Source organism: Arvicanthis niloticus, chromosome 5 (assembly GCF_011762505.2).
Source record: "Arvicanthis niloticus isolate mArvNil1 chromosome 5, mArvNil1.pat.X, whole genome shotgun sequence".
Taxonomy (NCBI): Eukaryota; Metazoa; Chordata; class Mammalia; order Rodentia; family Muridae; genus Arvicanthis; species Arvicanthis niloticus.
The window spans coordinates 18,556,725-18,579,771 of record NC_047662.1 but is presented as its reverse complement, the minus strand read 5'-3'; the positions used below and the strand labels follow the sequence as shown (position 1 = coordinate 18,579,771).

Genomic DNA, 23,047 nt, shown 5'->3' with positions numbered 1-23,047 from the left:
AGTCCTACCTTTGGGAGAGCAAGAGAAGTACAGGTGGAAAAGATACACTGTGGCTGGTAGGGGTCTTCCTAGCTCATTTTTAGATCCCTGAGTTGAGTCATGTAGCCATAAATAACTGGGCACTGGAAACAGGACACGCTAATAAAAGCAAGGCCGGGAGTCATATTTGAAAAAAAAAAAAAAAAAAAGTTCCCAAGTCCTTCAGTGTGTGGATGTATCTGCAAAACAAAAGAAAAGCCCCTTTTCCCAGCCTAGGCAGAGAAGTCTCCTGTTCAGTTGGAGACAACAGGCTTCTGGGCATCAAGCCAAGGTTCTGGGGATATTTATAACTTGAAGAGGGTGGGAGTCCCTAATAAGCTGCTATATTCTTTTTCCATCACTTCCCTCTCCAAGGCTACAGCAAGCTGGGAGCTCTTCCCCACACAGAATCCCTGTTTTGCTTAGCCTTCGCCTTCCATTGTCTAATTCCTTCATCCCAGCTGGGGAAAGGGAAGGCTTCAAGTCCTTCCATTTGGAGGACTCTTACTGAATGCAGCTTAGCCAGCGCTGATGTTCCTTGGCCAGCGCTGTTGTGGCCTCAGAGATCTGTTTATGAGATTGTTGTTTCCCGAAGCTATAGAACAATCTCTGCAGTCTTGAAGCTTTGGGCTCACCCTACAATCAAACTCTGTCCTTTGCCTGTTAATCTATGGGCTCGTGGCCCTGAGATCTCTGGAGTCTGCTGGTGATATCTAGAATCTTTCTGAACGTCAGGCCTCTTTAGATCTCTGAGGCTTTGGGATCTCAGGCTTCTCAAGGATCTTGGAGCCAGCGACCACAGACCCGGAGGTAAGCTTGTTCGTTCTGTCCTAACCCAGCTTTGTGACTTCCTTGAAACAAATAGAGACTACTAGCATCCTTAGAACTCTAGGTCCAGGTCGTCGCAGGCCTAAGGTTTTCATGGTGTTAGGATGTCTCCAAGATCCTTTTAGCAGAGACACCCTCAAGAGTGCCAGGTCCCTGAGTCTCCCACTCCGAGGCTAGTTATTTCCCTACACACCCTATCCCCTTCCCCCGCTTCTGATTTCAATGTTCTGGCGTCTTAGATGTGTGCACTTGAGCCCCGTCTCTATAAAAGAACTGGAGGCGCTCCCTACAGGGTTAACATCGGAACACCCTGGGCCGGGCCGCGGACAGCTCTCCAGCACCGTACAGAGGACGCGAGGCCTCCTGGGATATGTAGTCTGGGGCAGGTTGTAAATGGCGCAAGGCCTACTGGGAGTTGTCGTTCTCGGACCCAGAAAGCGAGCGCTGCAGGCAGTGCTGGGAGGTGTAGTGAGTTCGTGGGCGGGGCCCAAAGTTCCACTGCGGCCAGGGAGTCTCCCGAGGGAGGGGATGGAAGCCTTTTCCCGCTCTAGCCTAGGCTGTCAAATGAAGGGTGATCTCAGCTAAGTTCAGCCCGGGCTGCCACACTCAAGCTAACCTCGCAGATTATACACGACTCAAAGATGGTCGTAGGGCCATGAGAAAAAGCAGGGAAGCTTCCCTTGCTGAGTCGTGCCGTGGTCTCCGAGAAAAATGTGGGGGATACCCTGACTGGTCTTGAAGGTTGCGGTCCTGTCTTTTCCCTTTTGTTCTTTTCCCTCCCCTGCTTTTGGCCGCTAAGTGGCCTTTGTACGCCAGAGTGAAACTCCAAGTCCCGTCAGGCTGCGAGGCGCGCGCATGCGTGGTGGAGCTGCCTGGCCACGCTGCAGGAGGAGGGCTGATATTTTGGCATCTGATTGGTCAAGTCTTTTACGATTTCTTTTCTCTGATTGGCTGAGATTGCTGCCGGAAAGGTCCCAGCCCGGAGATGGAAGAGCAGAGGCGTTCTATGGGCTGGGTTGAAAGCCTCCTCCCTCGAATTGCATCGGCTTGACCCCTAGCCCAGGGGGCACCCAGCCAGTGCTGTCCTCTCCTACTCTAATATTGCACGTACTCGATATTAACAGAGACACGGAGAGTGGGTGACTCGGGAGTCAGGGAGGAGAGTGACTTGTCCTGGGCCTTCCCCTCATACCCTGCGACCAGAACTCCAGCCCTAGGGAGTGGGCAGGGCCTCTTGCCGCGCCTCGCGCCCTGCTTTTCGCCTCCTTCAACGTTGTCTGCTAGCTGGTTTTCCTGCTCTCTCTACTAGGAGACGAACGCTTGAGCCCGAGATGGCAGCCACTCTGCTCATGTCTGGGTCCCAGGTAAGCCGGGGGCTCTGCTTACCCATCTCGGCTGGTGTTTCCCCATTCTGCAAACCCCTATAGGAAATTCTCTGGGATTAGCTCATTTCGCTATTTTGCTCCAGGGACTTAGTGGTGGCTAATATAACCATATACGAGCATATATCGAACACCCACTGAATGACTTTAAATACTGAGGAGAATAAAACCTAACAAGATGGGTGGTACCCTCCTTGCCAACAATCTGTAGGAAGAAAGGTTGCGGCTGGTTAACCTGGGTGCGATATGGTAAGTATTCCGTTTACCTGAGCAAGAAAGTATTGTGATGTGGGAACCAGTAAATCGTGGAGTGGTTAATTCTAGATCCGGTATCCGAGGATGGAGTGAAGAGCAAAAGGGTGGGGAGAAACAGAACAGCAGCTGGTGCTAGAACTGTACCATAAAGAATTTCACTGGTCTAAGAAAAGAAGAGCATTGTAAGGGTCCAGAGTGGGCAGGGATATCCAGATCAGGAAGCTAGTAGATTGTCCCTGCCTTTTGACCACATGTCTTTTTTTTTTTTTTTTTTTTTCTTCTATTTTCTTCGGACTCTACAGATGAGACTTAATGCCATTGCCTTCTCGACATTTCTAACCATGTCTCTAATTTCAAGAAGAAAAGCTGGTTCTAAACTCCTAGATACCAAGTAGTGAGGAAAGCATTGTGTGATTTCAGGCCCCTGTGACATTTGAAGATATGGCCATGTATCTCACTCGGGAAGAATGGAGACCTCTGGACCCTACACAAAGAGACCTTTACAGGGATGTGATGCAGGAGAATTATGGAAATGTTGTCTCACTGGGTGAGTGAGGATTTTTATCTTGTTTTACCTCTTCTGGTTTTGAAACTGTCAGAATGGCTTAGGTCTTTCAGTACAGCCTTGTTTGTTTTTAAGGAAAACTACACAATTAGTTACTGGCTTTGGTGCTTATTCAAATCTTTAAATGTGGGAAGATCCATGTTTTCCAGTCTAAAGCAAAAAGTAAAGATGTTTCTGCTATTTCAGAGACTCCGAGGATTCTCATGCCCTGAGTCATTAGCGGCTCTGTGGCCTGTTTGTACAGATTACTGATCAAACAGGTCTGACACTGTGGTGCTCGCCAGGACATAAATGCCCTATAAATGGTGCTTTTTCTCTAGGGCGCTGGAAGATGTGGGGTTCTGAAGCAGGTTCACAGGAGGGCAGAAAACAACCTTTTGTGTTTGTTTTGCCTCTGTAGCTACAGCTTTGCCTCAGGTACTGTAGGTAGGTTCTTGTCTAGAGATCTTTCAGAGGCGATCATCCTTCAGGTGTGTCTTGTTTCGGAAGAACCATTGAGTAGTTAGCTCACAGATCCTATTCAGAGGAGACATTGTGAGGCTGGGAACACAGCTCAGCTGGTAGAGCACTTGCTTAGAAGACTTGAAGCCCTGGGTTTCATCCTCAGTCCTGTATACAGCCAGTCACAGGACTAAGATATTTTTTAAAAAATGTTTTTATTCTCAAAACAAAAGGTGACCTGACGGGTTTTCTTAGCTTGGATTCGCTTTGATGTCCCAGTTTCCTTGGATTCTTCTTTTTTATTTTTTTATTCATTTTTTTTAGGTAATACTAAATAATGAGATTTTGATGTTTTCATATATATGTGTCCGATTACTTTGATGTGATTTGTTCCCCACCCCCACTTCCTTGAGCTCTTGTCTCTTGAATTGTTCTATAAAAACAGCAACACCTCCTCTACAAAACCCAAAGTGAACAAAACCAAGAATGGGTGGAAGAAGACAGCTCATATGTTAAGAGCATATGTTGCTCTTGCTGAGGACCTGAGTTCAGTCCCCAGCACCCATATCAGGCAGCTTACAACAACCTTATTTCCAGCTCCAGGGGATCAGCTGCCCTCTTCTGGCCCCTTAAGGCATCTGCAATCACATGTACACATACTCCAACCCAGATGTATACACATAATTAAGTATGAAGCAGCCATCACCTTAAGTGCTGGGATTGATCCAGTGTGCGCAGCTGGATTAATGAGCAGCTTTCACATGTGTGCCTGATATCCCAAACCAGATTCTAATGTTTGTATAACAGATATTTTCCCCTCTGAGCCATCTTCCCTGCCTTTCTTAGGTTTTAGTTTGTTCGTGACTAGTTACTAAACTAATTTACCCATAGACCCTTTTCAGCGAACATACCTGTTACTTACAGTTTTCTGTCATGTACTAAGAAACCCATTTTGATGGGGTGGTGGCTCACACCTTTAATTTCAGCACTCAGGAGGCAAAGGCAGGCTGATCTCTTGAGTTCTAGGCCAGCCTGGTCTACAGAGCGAGTTCCAGGATAGCTAGGGCAACATACAGAGAAACCCTGTCTCAAAGAACTAAAAGAGAGTGAGGAGGAGAAGAAGAAGGAAGAGGAGGAGGAAGAGGGGGAAGAAGAAGAAGGAAAGAAAAACCCAATTTAGAAAATATAGTGTCTGGTACAAGTTCTCTTTTTTGTTGTTTTGCTTCTGATTGTGTTTCCTTTTTCAAAATACCAGGAATAGATAGTTTCTTAAATAGCCATTAACTGAAGAGCCTGAACTTAGCACACAGACTTGAGTTTGAATATTTAGATTTGTGTTTTCATCTTTTAATTGTATGGATATGATAGATGGGTTTGTGTGTGTGTGACTATAGTGCCCACAGAGGCCAGAAGAGGGCATTGGATCCCTAGAGCTGGAATTAGAGTGGTTGTGAGCTGCCTGCTCAGGGCCTCCCACCTGGAGGAGGCTGCTTCGATTCTCTAAGTCTTGGATTTCTCACTCACAGAGACGGACTTTCATGATAAATGTGACGGTTAGGTTATCATTCACTCATGTTAAGAGCCATTTGGATGCCAGTGGATGATGTCTGTACTTCCCAATTTTGTCTTCCCACCCACTGCTGAGATTAAACTAAAAGGAATAAGAGAGAGAGAGAGAGAGAGAGAGAGAGAGAGAGAGAGAGAGAGAGAGAGAAGCGAGCTCAGTTCTAGATGACCATGGTACAGTTGAGCTTTGGTGCTTGTAAATGGCATGCACAAAACCCCAGGTTTACTCTCCAGCCCTGGGACTAGCGGGCTAACTCAAAGCCCCCAGTCCGGCAGTCCGGCGTCTAGAACTCAGCAGGTATGTGTGTGCACTGACTGGTCTCCGCACTGTTTACTCCTCCTTGCAGATTTTGAGATCAGGAGCGAGAATGAAGCAAACCCAAAACAAGAGTTTAGTGACGATGTGGAATTCGCGACCATGTCGGAAGAGCCTCTTGAGAATGCTGAGAAGAATCCTGGAAGCGAAGAGGTCTTTGAAAGTGGGGACCGGTCAGAAAGGCCGTGGGGAGACCTGACCGCGGAGGAGTGGGTAAGCTACCCTCTCCAGCAAGTCACCGACCTGCTTGTCCACAAGGAAGCGCACACGGGCATCCGCTACCACATTTGTTCTCAGTGTGGGAAAGCCTTCAGTCAGATTTCAGACCTCAATCGCCACCAGAAAACGCACACGGGAGACAGGCCCTATAAGTGTTACGAGTGCGGGAAGGGCTTCAGCCGCAGCTCCCACCTCATCCAGCACCAGAGAACACACACCGGCGAGCGGCCATACGACTGCAACGAGTGTGGGAAAAGCTTCGGCCGGAGCTCGCACCTCATTCAGCACCAGACGATCCACACCGGGGAGAAGCCTCACAAATGCAACGAGTGCGGGAAAAGCTTCTGCCGTCTCTCCCACCTCATCCAGCATCAGCGGACCCACAGCGGGGAGAAACCGTACGAGTGCGAGGAATGCGGGAAGAGCTTCAGCCGCAGCTCCCACCTAGCTCAGCACCAGAGGACTCACACCGGTGAGAAGCCTTACGAGTGTAACGAGTGTGGGCGGGGCTTCAGCGAGAGGTCCGACCTCATCAAACACTACCGCGTGCACACGGGGGAGAGGCCCTACAAGTGTGACGAGTGCGGGAAGAATTTCAGTCAGAACTCTGACCTGGTGCGGCACCGCAGGGCCCACACCGGGGAAAAGCCCTACCACTGTAACGAGTGCGGGGAAAACTTCAGCCGCATCTCCCACCTCGTCCAGCACCAGAGGACTCACACGGGAGAGAAGCCGTATGAATGCACGGCCTGTGGGAAAAGCTTCAGCCGGAGCTCACATCTCATCACGCACCAGAAGATCCACACCGGGGAGAAGCCCTACGAGTGTAACGAGTGTTGGCGAAGCTTTGGGGAAAGGTCGGATCTGATTAAGCACCAGAGAACCCACACGGGAGAAAAGCCCTATGAGTGTGTGCAGTGTGGAAAGGGCTTCACACAGAGCTCCAACCTCATCACCCATCAGAGAGTTCACACCGGGGAGAAGCCTTATGAATGTACCGAGTGTGATAAGAGTTTCAGCCGGAGCTCAGCTCTTATTAAACACAAGAGAGTCCATACCGACTAGGCCCGGCAACCCCGAGTAAGAAATGACATGTTTGGAGGCCATGTGATGTTTGATATCAGCGGGCTTCCTTAAGACAGCTCTTTTTAATGTTCTGACTTCCCTTGTTGCGGGCTACAGTCTGAAACATGAAAGAAAGCAACCCTTTTTGAAAATTCAGACCCACAGCTTTGGGGATGCTGTCCCCTCCTCCAAAACGGTGGTGTTTATTCACTGATGATTCTATGAATTGCTTCATCAAAGTCAGCCTCCCATCCTGAGTAACTTGAGAGCTGAAGACCAGAAGACAAGATGCTGTTGGTCTCTCAGGCCTGGAGATGGAGTACATCTTTAAAAAAATTTTTTTTCTCTCTCTCTCTTGTATCTTTGGCCCAAAAAGATTGCAGCGGGAGAAATAGGGTGGTCACAGCCCCTTTGGCAGAGACAGGTGGACTTGCCCTGAGCTGGGACTGTTCACACGCTGTAGTAGCTGGGCTCACACACACCCCTTCCAAAGGGCTTTTTTTTTTTTTTTTTTTTTTTTTTTTGAGTAGCTCACCTTCGTATCTAATCCTGTGCACAGGATTCCGCCTGCTGAAAGCAGTGATCTGGGAGTTTCTCCTTGTTTCTCACTTGTGTATAGCTTGCATGTTTTTGAAAGCTGACCTAAGATACAATGTAACGGGAAACAGGAGGCACTGGTTTGAGGACCAAGGGCCCATGGTCAGCGATGACATCAGCAAGAGATAACATTAATCAGACTTCCGTATTTCCTTCAAAAATCACTTTAGGGATCATAGTAGGGAAACTGCCTTTAGGAAAAGATAGGGCTGGAAGTCATGACAGATGGGAAGTAGGAAGAGAACTGACCCCACCCCACCCCCATCCCCCAGGGAAGGGAGCCCAGGACCCTTCCCAGGGAACAGCAGTCAGTGCTGCGGTCTTTAAGATCGCTTGCCCCTCTAGGGCTTGATAGGGCCACAGCCCAGTCTTCATCTTAGCTTGCATAAAGGCATGCGTATGTTCGGTGAAATGTGTATTCTGATAGCAGAAACTGAATTCATAAGAATCAGCATGTTCTTGCCTGAAGTAGATCCTAAGATAGAACTGTGGACATAGCTCCCGTGTGAGAATGTCCTTTATTTTTCTTTTGTGACAGAGAAGAAACATTTTAGCATTAGTGCTCATGCACAGTGCGCTCCTGTGAAGTTTGGTTTTGTACAGAACTAAGCACTTGTGTGGACATGTCCATCAATGGTGAGAGAGTGACTGGACACTCAGGTTCTTTGTCCTTTCTCAGACGGAATTATCTTCCGTGACGAATGGCCTCATCTGAAGACACGGATAAACCTATGGAGGAATGTGTTTCCAGCATCCAGACACAAATAGTTAAAACGAGTTGACCCAGTGTAGCCCAATACTTCACTTCTTAGATATCCCGGATGTTGGTGCTTATTGAGCCCTGAGGGGATGGAGGGAAGTTGGCATCCAGGGAGCTGGGACTTTGAGAGTGTGAAAATTTGTGTGTGTGTGCCCGCGCGTGTGTGTGCGCGAGTGTGTGTGTGTGTGCACGCGTGTGCATTTAAAGAGTCCCATTGTATTTCTATGGTGCTTTGTTGCAAAGTTGCAAACGTAATTTTTATTATTATTATTTTTTTACTAAAGAAACCCTTTTTGTTAAAGTTCTTTGGGATTTGGCACTTAAAGCCCAGTGCTTTCAGTCACTGTGGCCACAGCTGGGTGATACCATATCACTAGTGACAACCTGAAAAGCAACTGAAGGAGAAACCACTCTGAGGGCCTCTTAGTGGTCACTCCCATTTGAGGACAAACTTGGGGCAGGGCACATGGTTTCTAGTCTGTACAAAATCTAGCCTACTGTGGGTATTCATATTTTAACTGTTAGGTGACTTACATGTTCTTGGTAACTAACATGTCAGCTGTGTCTTCTATATCAGTGCAGCCGATGACTCTGGTGGTGTTCAGCGTTCTCCCATTGCTTCTTCGAGCCTCATAAGTGACTGCCTGGGAGTAGCTCGTAGAAGACAGAACCTCTGACCCAACTTCATTTCAACCTGTTTCCCGCCTCTGTTCCTAACTTATACTTACACACACACACACACACACACACACACACACACGCCCACACGCCCACACGCCCACACGCATGCATGCACTCCCACCATACCCACCCAGCCTCAGCCTTCATTTGAAGGTTATGTTGTGTCCCGTTTGCTGCTTTTGCTTCTAGGAGATGAAAGGCTCCGGAAGGTTTCTGATTGCCTTCCAATCTCTTCGTATGTGTACACTCCAGCTGGGTGGCTAAAAAGGCAATGGCTGTGCCAACCCTGTCCACACCGTTGCGGTCAGCTGCTCCCCTTCCTGTGCTGAGCTGTGGCAGTCATACACGCGCCACTCTTCACTAACACTATGTGCATGCCTTCTGTTCGGAAGTCCCCGGCCATTTCTGCACATACCAGACAGTCTGTGCCTGTGTTCTATGGTTGTGGAGAGTGGTTGAACAGGTAAATCTGTAGAGCAGATTCCCTTGGTATTGGTCAGTTATCCTAGTGTCTTGTCTATAGCTGTATTATCCTAACAATATTCTATAATTAAAGGTATAATTTTTAAACTTAAAACAATTGAGTTATTTCGGTCGTCCCAAACTCCTTGATAATAGAGCATCTCATGAGGTTCATTAAAATTGTGCGTGATCATCTTTACATTTATGCTGTGCGGGTTGTCCAGTTGGCTTTCCAGCAGGAACTGAGGGCACATAGTCTTGAACTCTGAGTATGCCGTGTCGCGTCTGGTCAGTGGGAAAGCCTGGAGAGATTCCTAAGGAGTCACTTGACCTAAGGCAGTGGTGATGGATATGCAGAGTGTAGCCATAACTTTCAAATGACTTATAAGTAATTTTTTTAAAGATTTACTTATTTTATGTATATGAGTACACTGTCGCTCTCTTCAGACACACCAGAAGAGGGTATCAGATCTCACTATACATGGTTGTGAGCCACCACGTGGTTGCTGGGAATTGAACTCAGGACCTCTGGAAGAGCAGGCAGTACTCTTTAACAGTTGAGCCATCTCTCCAGCCTCTAATTTTTTTCTTAATAACTTGTAGCTTTTTAATGGCAAGTCAGCCTGGACAGAGGTAGTTGGGAAGAAATGCTTTGTCTTCATAATTGGGAGACTACAGACATGCAAGAGAAATGTTTTATCCTGTAGCTTAGACTCAGCAAAGAAAAGATATTTTAATCTATGGCAGCAAGATGGCTCAAAGGGTAGAAGGCCTTGCAACCAAACCTGGCCACCTGAGTTTGAATCCCTGGACCCATGTGACAGGGTGAGAACAGATTCCCACTTGTCACCCTTCCATCCCCCACACATATAATAAACTTTTAAAACTTAAGCTGTCTCTTGCTGGGCATGGTGCCATAGGCCTGTGTCCCAGCATTTTGGGAGAGGACCTCAGAGAATCACTTGAGACCAGGGGTTTAGGACTAGGCTGGACATTGAAAGACTCCAATGGCTTGGTGGTTAAGAGCACTAGTCATGCTTCTAGAACACCTGGATTTGATTCTAGTACCCCTGTGATACTTCAAAACCATCTATAGCTCTAGTCCTAGGGCATTGGATGCCCTCCTCAGGTATTGCTTGTGGTGGACAAACACATGAGGCAAAATAAAAGTGTGGGGGCTGCTGGGAATGCCATCAGTAGTACAGTAGGTACTTAGCACGGGGAGTTTGAGCCTCAGTTCGAAAGCACAAGCAAAACCCTCTGTCGGTTCAGCATCTTCAGTGGCCGGAGAAGAGATCAAGGAAAAACTCACCAGAAGTTTCACAGGGAATCTCCCATGTGCGTGTTTGGGGTGTTACTATTTCTCCAGTGTTTCTGACAAAGCAAACTTGCTCCTGTGTGACTGTCTTCCAGGAGCGTAGGGGTGTAAAGTGGGTTGCTCAGCTGTTTCCAGCCTGGTAGGGCTCCAGGGAGGACACCGTGCTGATCTGCTAACTGGCTCCCTGGTGTGTCAGAAGTTGAAGCTCAAGCTTCCATACCCTGGAGGAAACAGGCCCTTAGGAGGCTTGTGTTAGAACTCTCTAGAGCCTCCAATTCCACCTGCACTCGTGTGCATACCTACACACATTCGTATGGACACGGACACACACATGAACACACATAATTTTAAATGATAATTAAATCTTAGGCCTCTTGGGTTAGATGTATATATACACCTTTAATCCCAGCACACAGGAGACAGAGACAGGTGGATCTCTGGAGCTTCAAGATTTAAAACAAACAATTTAGCAGACCTGGTGACACACCTATAATCCCAGCTGACTCTGGAGGTGTAGACAGGGTTGTGGTACACAGTCAGATCCTATCAGAATCAGGGTGAGGAAAGGAAGGGGATAGGGACCCTTGGAAATTACCAACAGATAAAAAAACAAAAACCAAAAAACGGTCAGTGGGGGCTGGAGAGATGGCTCAGTGGTTAAGAGCACTGTCTGCTCTTCCAGAGGTCCTGAGTTCAATTCCCAGCAACCACGTGGTGGCTCACAACCATCTGTAATAAGATCTGATGCCCTCTTCTGGTGTGTCTGAAGACAGCAGCAGTGTACTCACATACAGAAAATAAATAAGTCTTAAAAAAACAAATCAGTGCAAGAAAATGTAGATAGTACATTTGTTATGTTTTCAAAGTTGGCATCGTTTCCAACATCTCCAAAGGTGTTTTGCTGTTTTGCATTTGTCTGGAGTTGATTTGGAAGGCATGATTGCAACTCTTGCTTGGGCTTCACCACAGCCTCTGCAGCTGCCTCTCAGTAGCTCCCGATGGAGATTCCCATCCCACACTTCACTGTCCCTTCTCTCCTGCATCCCATGGCTGCTTCTGCAGTTTCCCAAGGTAGTCATTGCCCAGGTGTCCCAGCTGGACACTTGCATATTTTCCTTGCCACTCGCTCCCTGAAGCTCCAGCTCTCTCCAACTCCTCAATCAGTGACAAATGCCAATTGCATAATAAGCTATTCAGTCCTATCTGTGTCACCACCTCTAAACATTTCCCAAGTCTAGGGACCTTTTCTCTACTACCACGGTTTACCAAATGACTTAGAGCAATTACTTAGTTTCTCTTTCCTTTGTGTTCCCCGTTCATAAATGGAAAGTTATACCTATTATATTTACCTCATCAAGTTGCATTAGGTTAAGTCACCTAATGGGACTCAGACCATTAGCAGTCGTGCAAACTGTCATCAGGACCACATTTTACTTAATGAAACAGCCACCTATTGAGGTCCCTCAATTCCAGTCCCTTTCAGTCAGTCCCCTCTCTCTTGTTACAGCTCTAATGGATTTCTGAAAGACAAGTAATTTGATCTGTACTGAATGGGGAAAGAAGGGTGTGAGGCTGGAGAGATGGCTTTGTAGTTAAGGGTGCTTTTTTGGGAGGTAGAGGCAGGCGGATCTCTGAGTTTGAGTCCAGCTAGGTCTTCAGAGTGAGTTCTAGGACAGTCAGGGCTACAAAAGAAACCTTTTCTCAAAAAACAAAACACAAACAAAGAAAGAAAGAAGAGAGGGGGAGAGGGAGAGCTGGAGAGATGGCTCAATGACTGCTCTTTCAGAGTTCCTGAATTCAATTCCAAGCAACCACATGGTGGCTCACAACATTCTGTAATGGGATCTGATGCCCTCTTCTGGTGTGTCAGAAGAAAGCAACAGGGTACTCAAATACATAAAATAAATAAATCCTAGAAAGAAAAGAAAAGAAAAAGCTTACAGCTCTTTCAGAGCTCCTGGCTTCTGTTCACTGGCACCCACATTTCGGACATCTCAGAACCACTTGTAACTTAGAGCATTCAATGCCCCATGGCCTCCACATGTAATATCATGTAATATACTGCATGCATATGTTGCAAATAAACTCATAGGGGAGGCGCACATACATAGTACAATCAACACATGCTTTTTAAAGTTAGAAAGTGGAGTGGGCATGAAAGCTCAGTGGTGGAGCACTGCTGGGTATTTGTGGAGACTTTTGAGTTCAAACCTTTGCACTGAAAACAAATACGTGAACATTTAGAAGTAAAACCTTTGCAGTTGGGAGGCAGAGGCAGGTGGATCTCGGTGAGAGGCAGCCTGGTCTACATAGAGAGTTCCAGGATAGCCAGGGCTACATAGAGATACCTCAATGAAATGAAATAAAGCCTTTGCATAGTAGGGCAGATGAGATGGCCCAGGGGTTGTGTGTTGGCTGCTCTAACAGAGAACCAGTGGAATTTCTGGCACCCACATTAGGTGGCTCACACAGACACACATATACACATAAATATAAATAAAAACAAGTCTTCCTTTCTGTACTTTCTGATGCCGACTACACACAGTGAGGCTCCTCTGGGGCTGAAAAGGAGGCTGGCTGTGATCTGACTCCCCCTCCCCAGCACTGGAATTACTGTAGCTGCTGCTGTCCACTCTCTCTGCATGGCTTTCCTCTTTTTTTTTTTTTTCAAGTTTTGTCCCAACTTCTTCCAGAAAACTAGACCAAGTGCTTCCTTTCTGGTTTTCCTGAGTTGAACACAAGTGTTTATCCCTGTTTCTCCCATAAACTTGAAAAACAGTGTCTTGCTCCTCTCCTTTTTCCTATCCTTCTTTTCCCTCCCTTTCCTCCCCTTTTCCTTCTCTCCCCGCCCCCTTCTTCCTTCCTTCCTTCCTTTTTTTTTTTTTTTTTTTTTTTTTTCTGACAGAGCCTCTCTATGTCGCCAGGCTAACCTTGAACTCCTGATTCTCCTGTGTCTCCTCCCAGGTGCTGGGATTGCAGATGCATACCACCATGCTTAACAACCCATGTGCCCTTGCATCTTCAAGCCTCAGCAAATGTTTGACCTGAAGTAGGTGGGCAGCAAGTACTTCTTGAATAAATATGAGAGAGTTTTATATTTATATGGTAATTTATTTCTGATTTATCACTACACCAAACTAATGTTGAAGGAATTGTAGACTATTTGTCATTGGTATATCAGGTGGGAACTTGTGTAAGAGGAAAGCTCCTGGGGACAATATGGCCCATCTAAAGCCTTCTGGGTTATTCTTGTGCTTAATGATGAAGTCACAGTATCTGTCTCAGTCAGGGTTTAGCTTGGGTCAAGTTGACATTACACTGTCTAGCATATTTGACAGCTTTGTGACATAAACACACCACAGTTGAGCCACGACCTTTCTTTTCTCACTGATCCCAAGCTCCCATATTAAAAACATAAACAACTTTAAAAGTTCCACCGTCTTTACAAATTTAAACACATTCAAAGTTCAGTCCCTTTAAAATATTCAGCCTCTTTGAAAATCTGGTACCTCTTTTAAAAGTTCAAAATCTCCCAACTGTGGGTTCCTGTAAAAATCAAAATTAAGTTTAATGTTTCCTTACTTCTAGAAGGAAGAGCCAGGGCATAGTCATAACCCGAGCAAAGCAAAATCAAACTCCAACAGTGTAAATCACACAATGTCCAATGTTTGGGCTTCACTCAGGATCCTCTGAGCCCCTCCAAAGGTCTTGGGTCATTTCTCTAGCTCCCTTCTCTGTAGCGCACACAGCTTGTCTTCTAAGCTCTGGCTGGTTCCACTCCATAATTGCTGCTGTCTCTGGTGGTCACTTCGTGGTACTGGCATTTCCAAAATGCTGGGGCCTGTGTTGCAACTAGGCTACATTTTCACTAATAGCCTCTCTGCACTGTGACAAGCGTCAACTTCTACTCATGATCTTTTCAATCCTGGGCCTTCAACCGCTACTGAGGCTGCACCTTCTCCAATGGTGTTTCCTAGCCTTTCACAGTTCCAAACGTCAGCAGCTCTCTATGGCTCCTTAACACCTTCAAAACCAATACCACCTGGGTGACTCCTACACATTACCAAGTTTGGCTGCCAGCAGACGATACAACCTTGCCATGTTTAGAACACAGGTTCTGTGTGCTGCCTCTTAGGAAAATTTCCCAGAAGATTTCACATCAATAACGCACATGTATACTGTATCACCACTAAGTTCTAAGCTCCAGCTGACCAGCATTGAGTATCCCAGCAAAGCAAAGGTTTCACTTTAGTAGTTCTAGTATCTTATTAATCACACCTGATTCTTCAGCTCCAGCTGACCAGAACATAGACTCTTAATTCAAAATAACAAATGGCCCCATGGAGTCTTTAAGCTTTCCTCTGAAACTTCACAAGCCATGCTTCCATTGTCTGCACCTTGCTCAGAATTTCTAACTTCCAAGCTCCTACAGAACAACTCACTGTGCTCTCAACACTCAATGGCTTTTCTAGTCCAACGTTCTGCAGTCTTCCAAAACAAAAACAAACAAACACCCCCCCCAAAAAAAAAAAACCCCAACATAGTCATGTCTATCACAGCAATACCCCACTTCTGGTACCAACTTGTCTTATTCAGGCCCCCCCCCCCAAAAAAAAAAAACCCCAACATAGTCATGTCTATCACAGCAATACCCCACTTCTGGTACCAACTTGTCTTATTCAGGCTTATAATTGCTGTGATTAAAGACCATAACCAAAGGAACTTGGGGAAGAAGGGGTTTATTTTGCTTACATGTCCATATCATAGTCCATTAGAAAAGGAAGTCAGGGCAGGAACTCAAATTAGGCAGAAATCTCAAGGTAGAAGTTAGTACAGAGACTATGGAGGAGTGCTGCTTGTTGGCTTGCTTCTTATGGCTTGCGCAGCCTGCTTTCCTATAGAACTCAGGACCACCAGCTTAGGGATGGCACTACCCACAATGTGCTGGGCCCTCCGACATCAAACACTAATTAAGAACATTATTAAAACTATGATTATTAAAATTAAAACCTTAAAGGCTTGCCTACAGACTGATCTTATGGAGGCATTTTTCTTCCTTCCTTCCTTCCTTCCTTCCTTCCTTCCTTCCTTCCTTCCTTCCTTCCTTTCAAAGATTTATTTATTTTATGTAGGTGAATACTCTGTTGCTGTCTTCAGACACACCAGAAGAGGGCATTGGATCCCATTACAGAGGGTTTTGAGCCATCATGTGGTTGCTGGGAATTTAGGGTCTCTGATAGAGCAGTCAGTGCTCTTAACTGCTGAGCCATCTCTTCAGCCCTGGAGGCATTTTCTTAATTAGGATCCCCTCCTCCCAGATGACGTTAACTTGTGTCAAGTTGACATAAAATTATCCAAGATACTACCTTTGCAGAATTGACTAGTATGTGGTCAGTATTAAATTCCAGTGAATAAACCAGCAGTTGGAACTATTTAGTGGAGGATTTCGAGGGGCTTTGTTTTGGTATGTTATGAATGTGAGCTTTTAAACAGGTATTTGATTTGTGAATCCAAGGCTTACCTTTTCATATTTTCTATCTACCCATCATATATCATGAATATCTATAATCTATCATCTATTTACCTACTATCTATCTATCTATCTATCCTCTCTCAACAGCATGATGTGATCTTAAACGCTCAATCCTTCTGCCTCTCTGATCCTATTGCTGGGCTTACAGATGCATACCAACATGTGTGGCTTCGATAGGATTTTTAATCCAAGATTCCCACTTCAAAATACCTGATTTGGTAGCTACTATTAAAATGATACTCTTCCGTATTTAGGCAAGGGAAGGCAGGAAAAAAAAATCATGCTTTCTAGAATGCTCCAATATGGACATATCTGCTTTTTACCATTTCTCCCATAAACCTCCATCCTCACTCAAATCACCACATACAGCTATGCTTTTTTTCCCCAGGGTCCAAAGCCATGGGTCTATACCCATTCAACTCATAGCCCCTACTTCTGTACCACAGTTTTATGTACCCAGAACCTGCAAATTCTGTGCCGGATTTAACAGCCCTCTTCAAAGTCTTGTCTCCATGATTAATCTGCTTGTGTGTACCCTGAGATATTGTGGGGAGATAGATAAAACTTGGATCTGCACACTGCACACCACACATAGATATGAGGACACCCCCCAGACGAGCACAGAACCCAGTGGTAATGAATGGAAAAAGAAGGATCAGGCCTCCATTTAGACTCATGCCTCCGTCCTGGTTTCAGGCTCACTACTGTACATTTTTCATGAGAGACTTATAAAGACTCAGAACCTTTGAAACACAGATTACTGGGGTCTGTGGTTTACTGTACAGTTTAGTATGCTACTAATAGAACAGAGAATACAAAGGAAAGGAATATAGGATAGGGATAAAGACCACAAGAAGCCCTTCTTCCTACTTTGAAAGGCACCAGGCCTACACATAGTACACAGGCATACAGATAGGGAAAAACACCCATACACATAAAATAAAAAGGCTGAAGAAAATAAAGACTTTAACTTTATTGAGCTTGTATTTTGGTGAGAAGTTGGACAAATATATTCATGTCCTATGGAAAAAAATCAAGGCATATTAATGAAAGATCAAGTGGCCAGTTTGTGGTGATGCACGCCTTTAATCCCAGCACTCAGGAGGCAGAGACAGTCAGATCTTTGAGTTTAAGGCCAGCCTGGTCTTAGGCTATTCCAGGAGCCACAGCTACACAAAGAAACTCTGTCTTAAAAGCCAACCAACCAACCAAGCAAACAAGTAAAAGATGTACCAAGTGGTAGAAGTGAAGAAACTGAAGGGGAACGGCTAGGAACTGATTTTATAGAAAGCGTCCATGGAAAGTTCCCTTAAAGAGATGCTGTTTGGGGTGGGGGTATAATGACCAAGCCAGCTCAGTCAGTCAACCAGGTCTTAAGGGAGGAAGTGAGGACTGAAAAGAAAAAAGACAAAAAGACAATTAGACAACATTTTGACTCCAGCCAGTGCTGAGGCTGAAGTGGGTTTTTTTTTCCCCAGTCTGCTTTTATACCATTTTAAGTACATGCAAATAATAAGGTCAGTTCTAGGTCAAGGAACAAACAAGGCAATAAACACAAATAGTCAAGGTACGAACAAGGCAATAAATTGAGTCCGGTGGTCACTGTTTCTGGGGGCTTATCCAGATGTCCAAGATAAAAGAACTGCCGCCTTGCTCTCTGAGTTTACCTTGAACTTTGTGTTAGCATAAATGTAAATGTCCTTGTCTGAGCCTACTTTCCTGTCCTAGTCCAAAGTCAAATTCTTGCCTGAGCTTACTTATCCTGGCCTAATGTCAAATTCCTGCCAAATTTCTAGAAGCAGTTCCAAAAGCTCTCCACAGTGTAAGTCAGCGGTATTATAAAGCTCTGTAATAGATCCCCAGGCTTGCAAAGAAGGAAGCCACAGTTGCTCTCTGGACAGAGTTCAGAATAGCTGGATGGGTTATCTGGGAGAAGGAGCTGAACACAGGTCTCAGAGAGGGAACGGACACCAGGTGGCTAATGTATCTGAGCTCAAGGACAAAGTGGTTGAATGGTGGCGAAAAAGAAAAGAAAAGTCTTTACAATTGTTTTTGTTTTGTTTTCTTGCTTGTTTGTTTTGAGACAGGGTCTCACACTGTAGCTTGAGCTAGCCTTGGAACTCAATGTGTAGCCCAAGCTGGGTCTGGAAGTTTTCATGATTTTCCTTCCTTAGCATTCCAAGTGTTGGGATTACAGCTATGTACAGAACTCTCGGGGCTAACTGCTTTAGTGTTAAGTATGAATTCCAAGGTCAAGACCAGAGAGAGATCTTACCATTGACAAAGAAACAGGAAGTTGAGCATGGTGGCACGTGTTAGTTACCCCAGTGCTTAGGAGACTAAGGCAAGAGGATTGGTAGCCTGGGCTGCACAGTGAGACCTTGTCACAAACAAACCAACAAACAAACATTATTATCTAGCAGATACTGAGAAAAGCACTAACTTGGAAATGGTAAGGGCTTGAGTTGTAGCCAGTTAATCAATGCTTAGCTAGAGTGCTCACAGTCTGGGTTTGGTCCCTGGCACCACATAAACCTGATGGGACAATGCACCTGTAATCCCAGTGCAGGAGAGGCTGAAACAGGAGGATCAGGAGTTCAAGGTCATCCTCAGTGTTACACCACAGTGAATTTGAGGACTGCTTGGGCTACATGAGATCCTGCCACCTCCCCCAAAAGCATGGAAAGAAATGAGGAGACTCTGATGGAGTGAGAGGACTGAGAAGCATGGAATCCTAGGAGCATCAATAGATAATGATCTGGAAAAGAGAGGAGGACTGGGAAGGAGAAACCAGGACAGGAGAGACCCAGGGCAAAAGATGTGCAGGTGTGGGCAAGATGTCTAGTGAAGTTTGGAATTTAGAAGGCCGTAAATGGAAAAACCTTATACTGTGGTTATTATTCAAGATAATTACAGGGCACATGCCCCGTCCTGCAGTGGATATTTTAGCTTAAGGGTAATGAGGGCTTAGTTATATACACAGTCTATTTAGTGTTTTGTTGAATTTCCAAACATGTGCTAAAGTTAGACTGAACGCTATAATTACCTCACAGCACCGCACTGATCTGGGGAACAAGATTCACAATCCCCGTAGAATTGGTTTTGTGAATCTGTGTATTTAACCCGGGTGTTTGAATATGGGTGGTAAAACGTCTCAGACTCTGACAGGATTTGAGTTAGAGACTTGCACTATCATCTCCACGGTGTGCAGCTCTTCTGCTTGCCTGTAGAGATACCTGAAAATAACCAGGGTCGAAGGAGCTGTGGAGTTGTGCGTAACAGTCTGCCCGGAATGTGGCTCCTGTAGAGATAGTGCCTGTTTTGGCCTCTTTAAAGTGGATGAGGAATTTGGTGTTGCGGGTGGGAACTCTGAGGCCCTGGTGGTGAGTTGCCAGGGAATTCCACTGTTGTAGAATGGAAGAATCTTGAGTCCAAGTATTTAACACTTGAAAGTTTGGCAATCCTGACTGGAACTAAGAGCTGACGGTTGCGGGTTTTTTTTTTTTTGTTTGTTTGTTTGTTTGGTTTTTTTTTTGTTTTGTTTTTAATTAGGCTGGGAAAGGAGAGCTCTCCTCAATATATTTTTTCTGCCCCCCCCAATATTCTTCATCTGAACCTAAGAAGAGAAGTCACTCAAAAAATAATCATAAAATGGGAGGCACGCTGAAGGGACGGCTTAGCGATTGAGAATGCGGACGGCATTTCCAGATGATCTCGGTTCCGTTCTTAGTACCCATGTTGGGTGAATCACAACTGCTGTCACTTAAGTTCCTGGGGATCTGATACCTTCTAATGAGCTCAGTGAACACTTAGGCTCACATACAAATTAGATATATTAGCCAGGCATGGTGGTACATACCTGTAATCCCAGCACTCAGGAGGCAGAGGCAAGGCAGGTAGATCTCTGTGAATCCAAGGCCAGACTGGTCTACATAGTGAGTTCCAGGACAGCTGGGAAGACAGAGAAAAATATTATTTAGATTTGATAATTATATGTGTGGCTGTTTTGCCTACATGCATGCCACACACATGTTTGATGCCCATGGAAGACAGCTCCCACTGAAACTGGAGTTAGGGATGGTTGTGCGATCCCATTTGGGTGTTGTCTTAGAGTTTTAATGCTGTTAACAGATACCATAGAACAACACTTAATTGGGGCTGGCTTACAGGTTCAGAAGTTCAGTCCATTATCATCAAGGTGGGAGCATGGCAGCATCCAGGCAGGCATGATGCAGAAGGAGCTGAGAGTTCTACATCTTTATCTTAAGGCTGCTAGGAGAAGACTGACTTCCAGGCAGCTAGGATTAGGGTATTAAAGCCCATGCCCACAGTGACATACTTCCTCTAACAAGGCCACACCTACTCCAACAAGGCCACATCTCCTAATAGTGCCACTATCTGGGCCAAGCATATTCAAACCACCACAGGTGCTGAGAATGGAACCTACCTCCTCTGTAAGAGCAGTGAGTGTTCTTATCTGTCCAGCCATCTTTCCAGCGCTTATTTTTATAAATTAATGCTGAGGCCAGAGACAAGCAGTCACTAATTAAGAGCACTTGCTATTTTTCCATGGGTGGGAGGTTGGTTTTCAACATCCATGTTGGGTAGTTCACAGCAGCCTGCAATGCCTGCTCCCCTACTCTTCTCTAGCCTCCACTGGCACCCACAAAAATAACATTTTTTTTGTTATTGTTGTTGTTGTTTTCCTTCTGAGACAGGGTTTCTTTGCAAAGCCCTGGCTAGTCTGGAACTTACTCTGTAAAGCAGGGTGGTCTCGAACTCAATGATTTGCCTGCCTCTGCCTCCCGAGTGCTGGGGTCAAAGGCATGCGCCACCACTGCCCAGATAGAAAAATAACATCTTAAAAAATTAGTTAATGTAAAAAGAAATTTGAAGTCACAATACCAACCAGGTGTGGTGGAGCTAGCTGTGACCTCATCCGGCAAGGGGTGTGGGGTAGGGGTTGGTGGGGAGGCACGGGGAGAGTTATCATGTTATACAATACAAGGCTGGTATCCAGGATTGGGAACAGGGAGGTTTATACAGGGAAGTATAAACCTGGCTAGAGGTATCTCTTTCAGCCATGTAGAGTAAAAATTAATTTGAGAAGTGACTTTAGAGGTACACCAGAGTGAGTCTCAGCTCTGACCTGACCTTGGTGTCCTCATGAGTAAAGGAAGACAATACTTGCCCTACTGTGAGCATCAAATGAGATAGCATGCTCAGTGCTTAACACAAGTTAAGGGATGGCCTAGTCTATTTAATAAAGTCCTGTGAGACATTTTCTTTCCTGACAAAAATTTGCTTTTTCAAATTTGAGACTTTGGCCTGGGGTGTAACTTGCTGGCAGAGTAGTTGCCTGTCATGTATAAGGCTCTAGGTTGGGACACCAGTACCACAAAATAAACAAATAATAATAATAAAATAATAATAATAATAATAATAATAATAATAATAATAATATAGGCTGGTGCAATGGCTCAGTACCTAAGGACACTTGCCACTGAGCATGGTAGCCCCTCATACTTTTATTGAATGATAATGATATGTACCTTCTTCAGTTGACAAACCTGCCACCCCTGCGACTCTAACTGAAAACTATTTTTTCTTTTCCTTTCTCCCTCCTCCCCCCTCTCTGTCTCTCTGCTTCTCTCTCTTTTTATGACCTTTACTTCTTCTTCTTTTTTTCTTTTTTTTCTTTTCTTTTCTTTCTTTTTTTTTTTTTTTTTGAGACAGGGTTTCTCTGTATAGCCTTGCCTGTCCTGGAACTCACTCTGTAGACCAGGCTGGCCTCGAACTCAGAAATCCACCTGCCTCTGCCTCCCAAGTGCTGGGATTAAAGGTGTGCGCCATCACTGCCCGGCATGACCTTTACTTTTATCTGTACCTATTCTGTGCTGAATTTATTCCTGTGCTGTAAGTTTTTGTTTCTTCAGTTTCTCCTGGGATATGTTTTTCTTCTGTGCAACCTTCTCTTCCAGCTTTGAACAATGTGTTTCTTTTCAGTGAGGACCATCTCGATGTGACAGGGGAGTCATGGACCAGGTAACCTGGCCATGAGCTCTCTAGGTTCCTCAGCGCATCTCGGGTACTTTATTCAGTGGATACATAGAGAATCAACATCTAAACCCTTAAGTCAAGCATTCCTATCTACATTTTTTACACAAACGAAGCAAAAAATTCAGCACTCTATTTTTGGCCATTGACCCTATGTCCAGCCCCACCATTTGGCCTGGTTACAACTACAAACTCCGTTATATCACTGGAACTACACACATGACTTCTTTAAAATGACATCGTTCAGATACTTGGTGGCTTTCCAGATATGCATACCCTCGATGCCCTGTGCAGTTTCACGGGTGTTCTAAAAGTGAACATGAAGATTTGAACCTCTTGATTTGCACGATTTTGTAGTGGTTTCCTGGGTCACGAGAGTAGCAAACCATCTTCACAGTCACCTCAGGCTGCTTACAGGAACAGGGACAAATATTTTTTCAATTGGAATTATAAAAACTTGTGTTTGTCGGGTGGTGGTGGTGCATGCCTTTGATCCCAGCACTCAGAAGGTAGAGGGAGGCAGAGTTCTTTTGAGTTCGAGGCCAGCCTGGTCTATAGAGTGAGTTCTAGGACAGGCTACACAGAGAAACCCTGTCTACAAAGATACTTGGCAAAAATGGAAGCACACTTTCCATTTAAAAATCCCTCTGGTGAAGGACTGGAGAGTCAGCTCAGCTATCAGGAACACTTGTGACTCCTCTAGGACCCACATGGTGGCTCACAGCCCTCTGTAATTCCACTTCCAGGGGATCTGAGACCCTTTTCTGATCTCTTCAGGCACCGGCCACACATGTGGTACAGAGGATACATGCAGGCAAAATACCCCCCCCACATACACATTAAAAATAAAACAAAACAAACACACAAAAAAACCCAAACCAAAAAGAGTATGTGGGTTAGACATAATAGTACATACCTTTAATCCCAGCAGGAGGCTAGCAGATCTCTCTGAGTTAGAGTCTGGTCTGGTTTACATAGTGAGTT

General features: G+C 45.3%; 1 protein-coding gene across 4 annotated transcripts; it reads left to right on the top strand.

Moving 5' to 3' along the window:
• Positions 1-375: 375 nt before the first annotated feature.
• Znf436 (zinc finger protein 436) lies at positions 376-9,078 on the top strand. 4 transcript variants are annotated; one of them, XM_034503856.2, is made up of 4 exons: positions 376-828; positions 2,156-2,210; positions 2,904-3,030; positions 5,403-9,078. In XM_034503856.2, exons 2-4 carry the CDS (start codon positions 2,178-2,180, stop codon positions 6,653-6,655), a joined length of 1,413 nt encoding a protein of 470 aa, XP_034359747.1. In that variant the 5' UTR covers positions 376-828; positions 2,156-2,177; the 3' UTR covers positions 6,656-9,078. The 4 variants fall into 4 exon arrangements, with proteins under 4 accessions (XP_034359747.1, XP_034359748.1, XP_076790066.1 ...); XM_034503857.3 differs by having other exon boundaries at positions 2,786-3,030; XM_076933951.1 differs by lacking the exon at positions 376-828 and having other exon boundaries at positions 972-2,210.
• Positions 9,079-23,047: the final 13,969 nt, after the last annotated feature.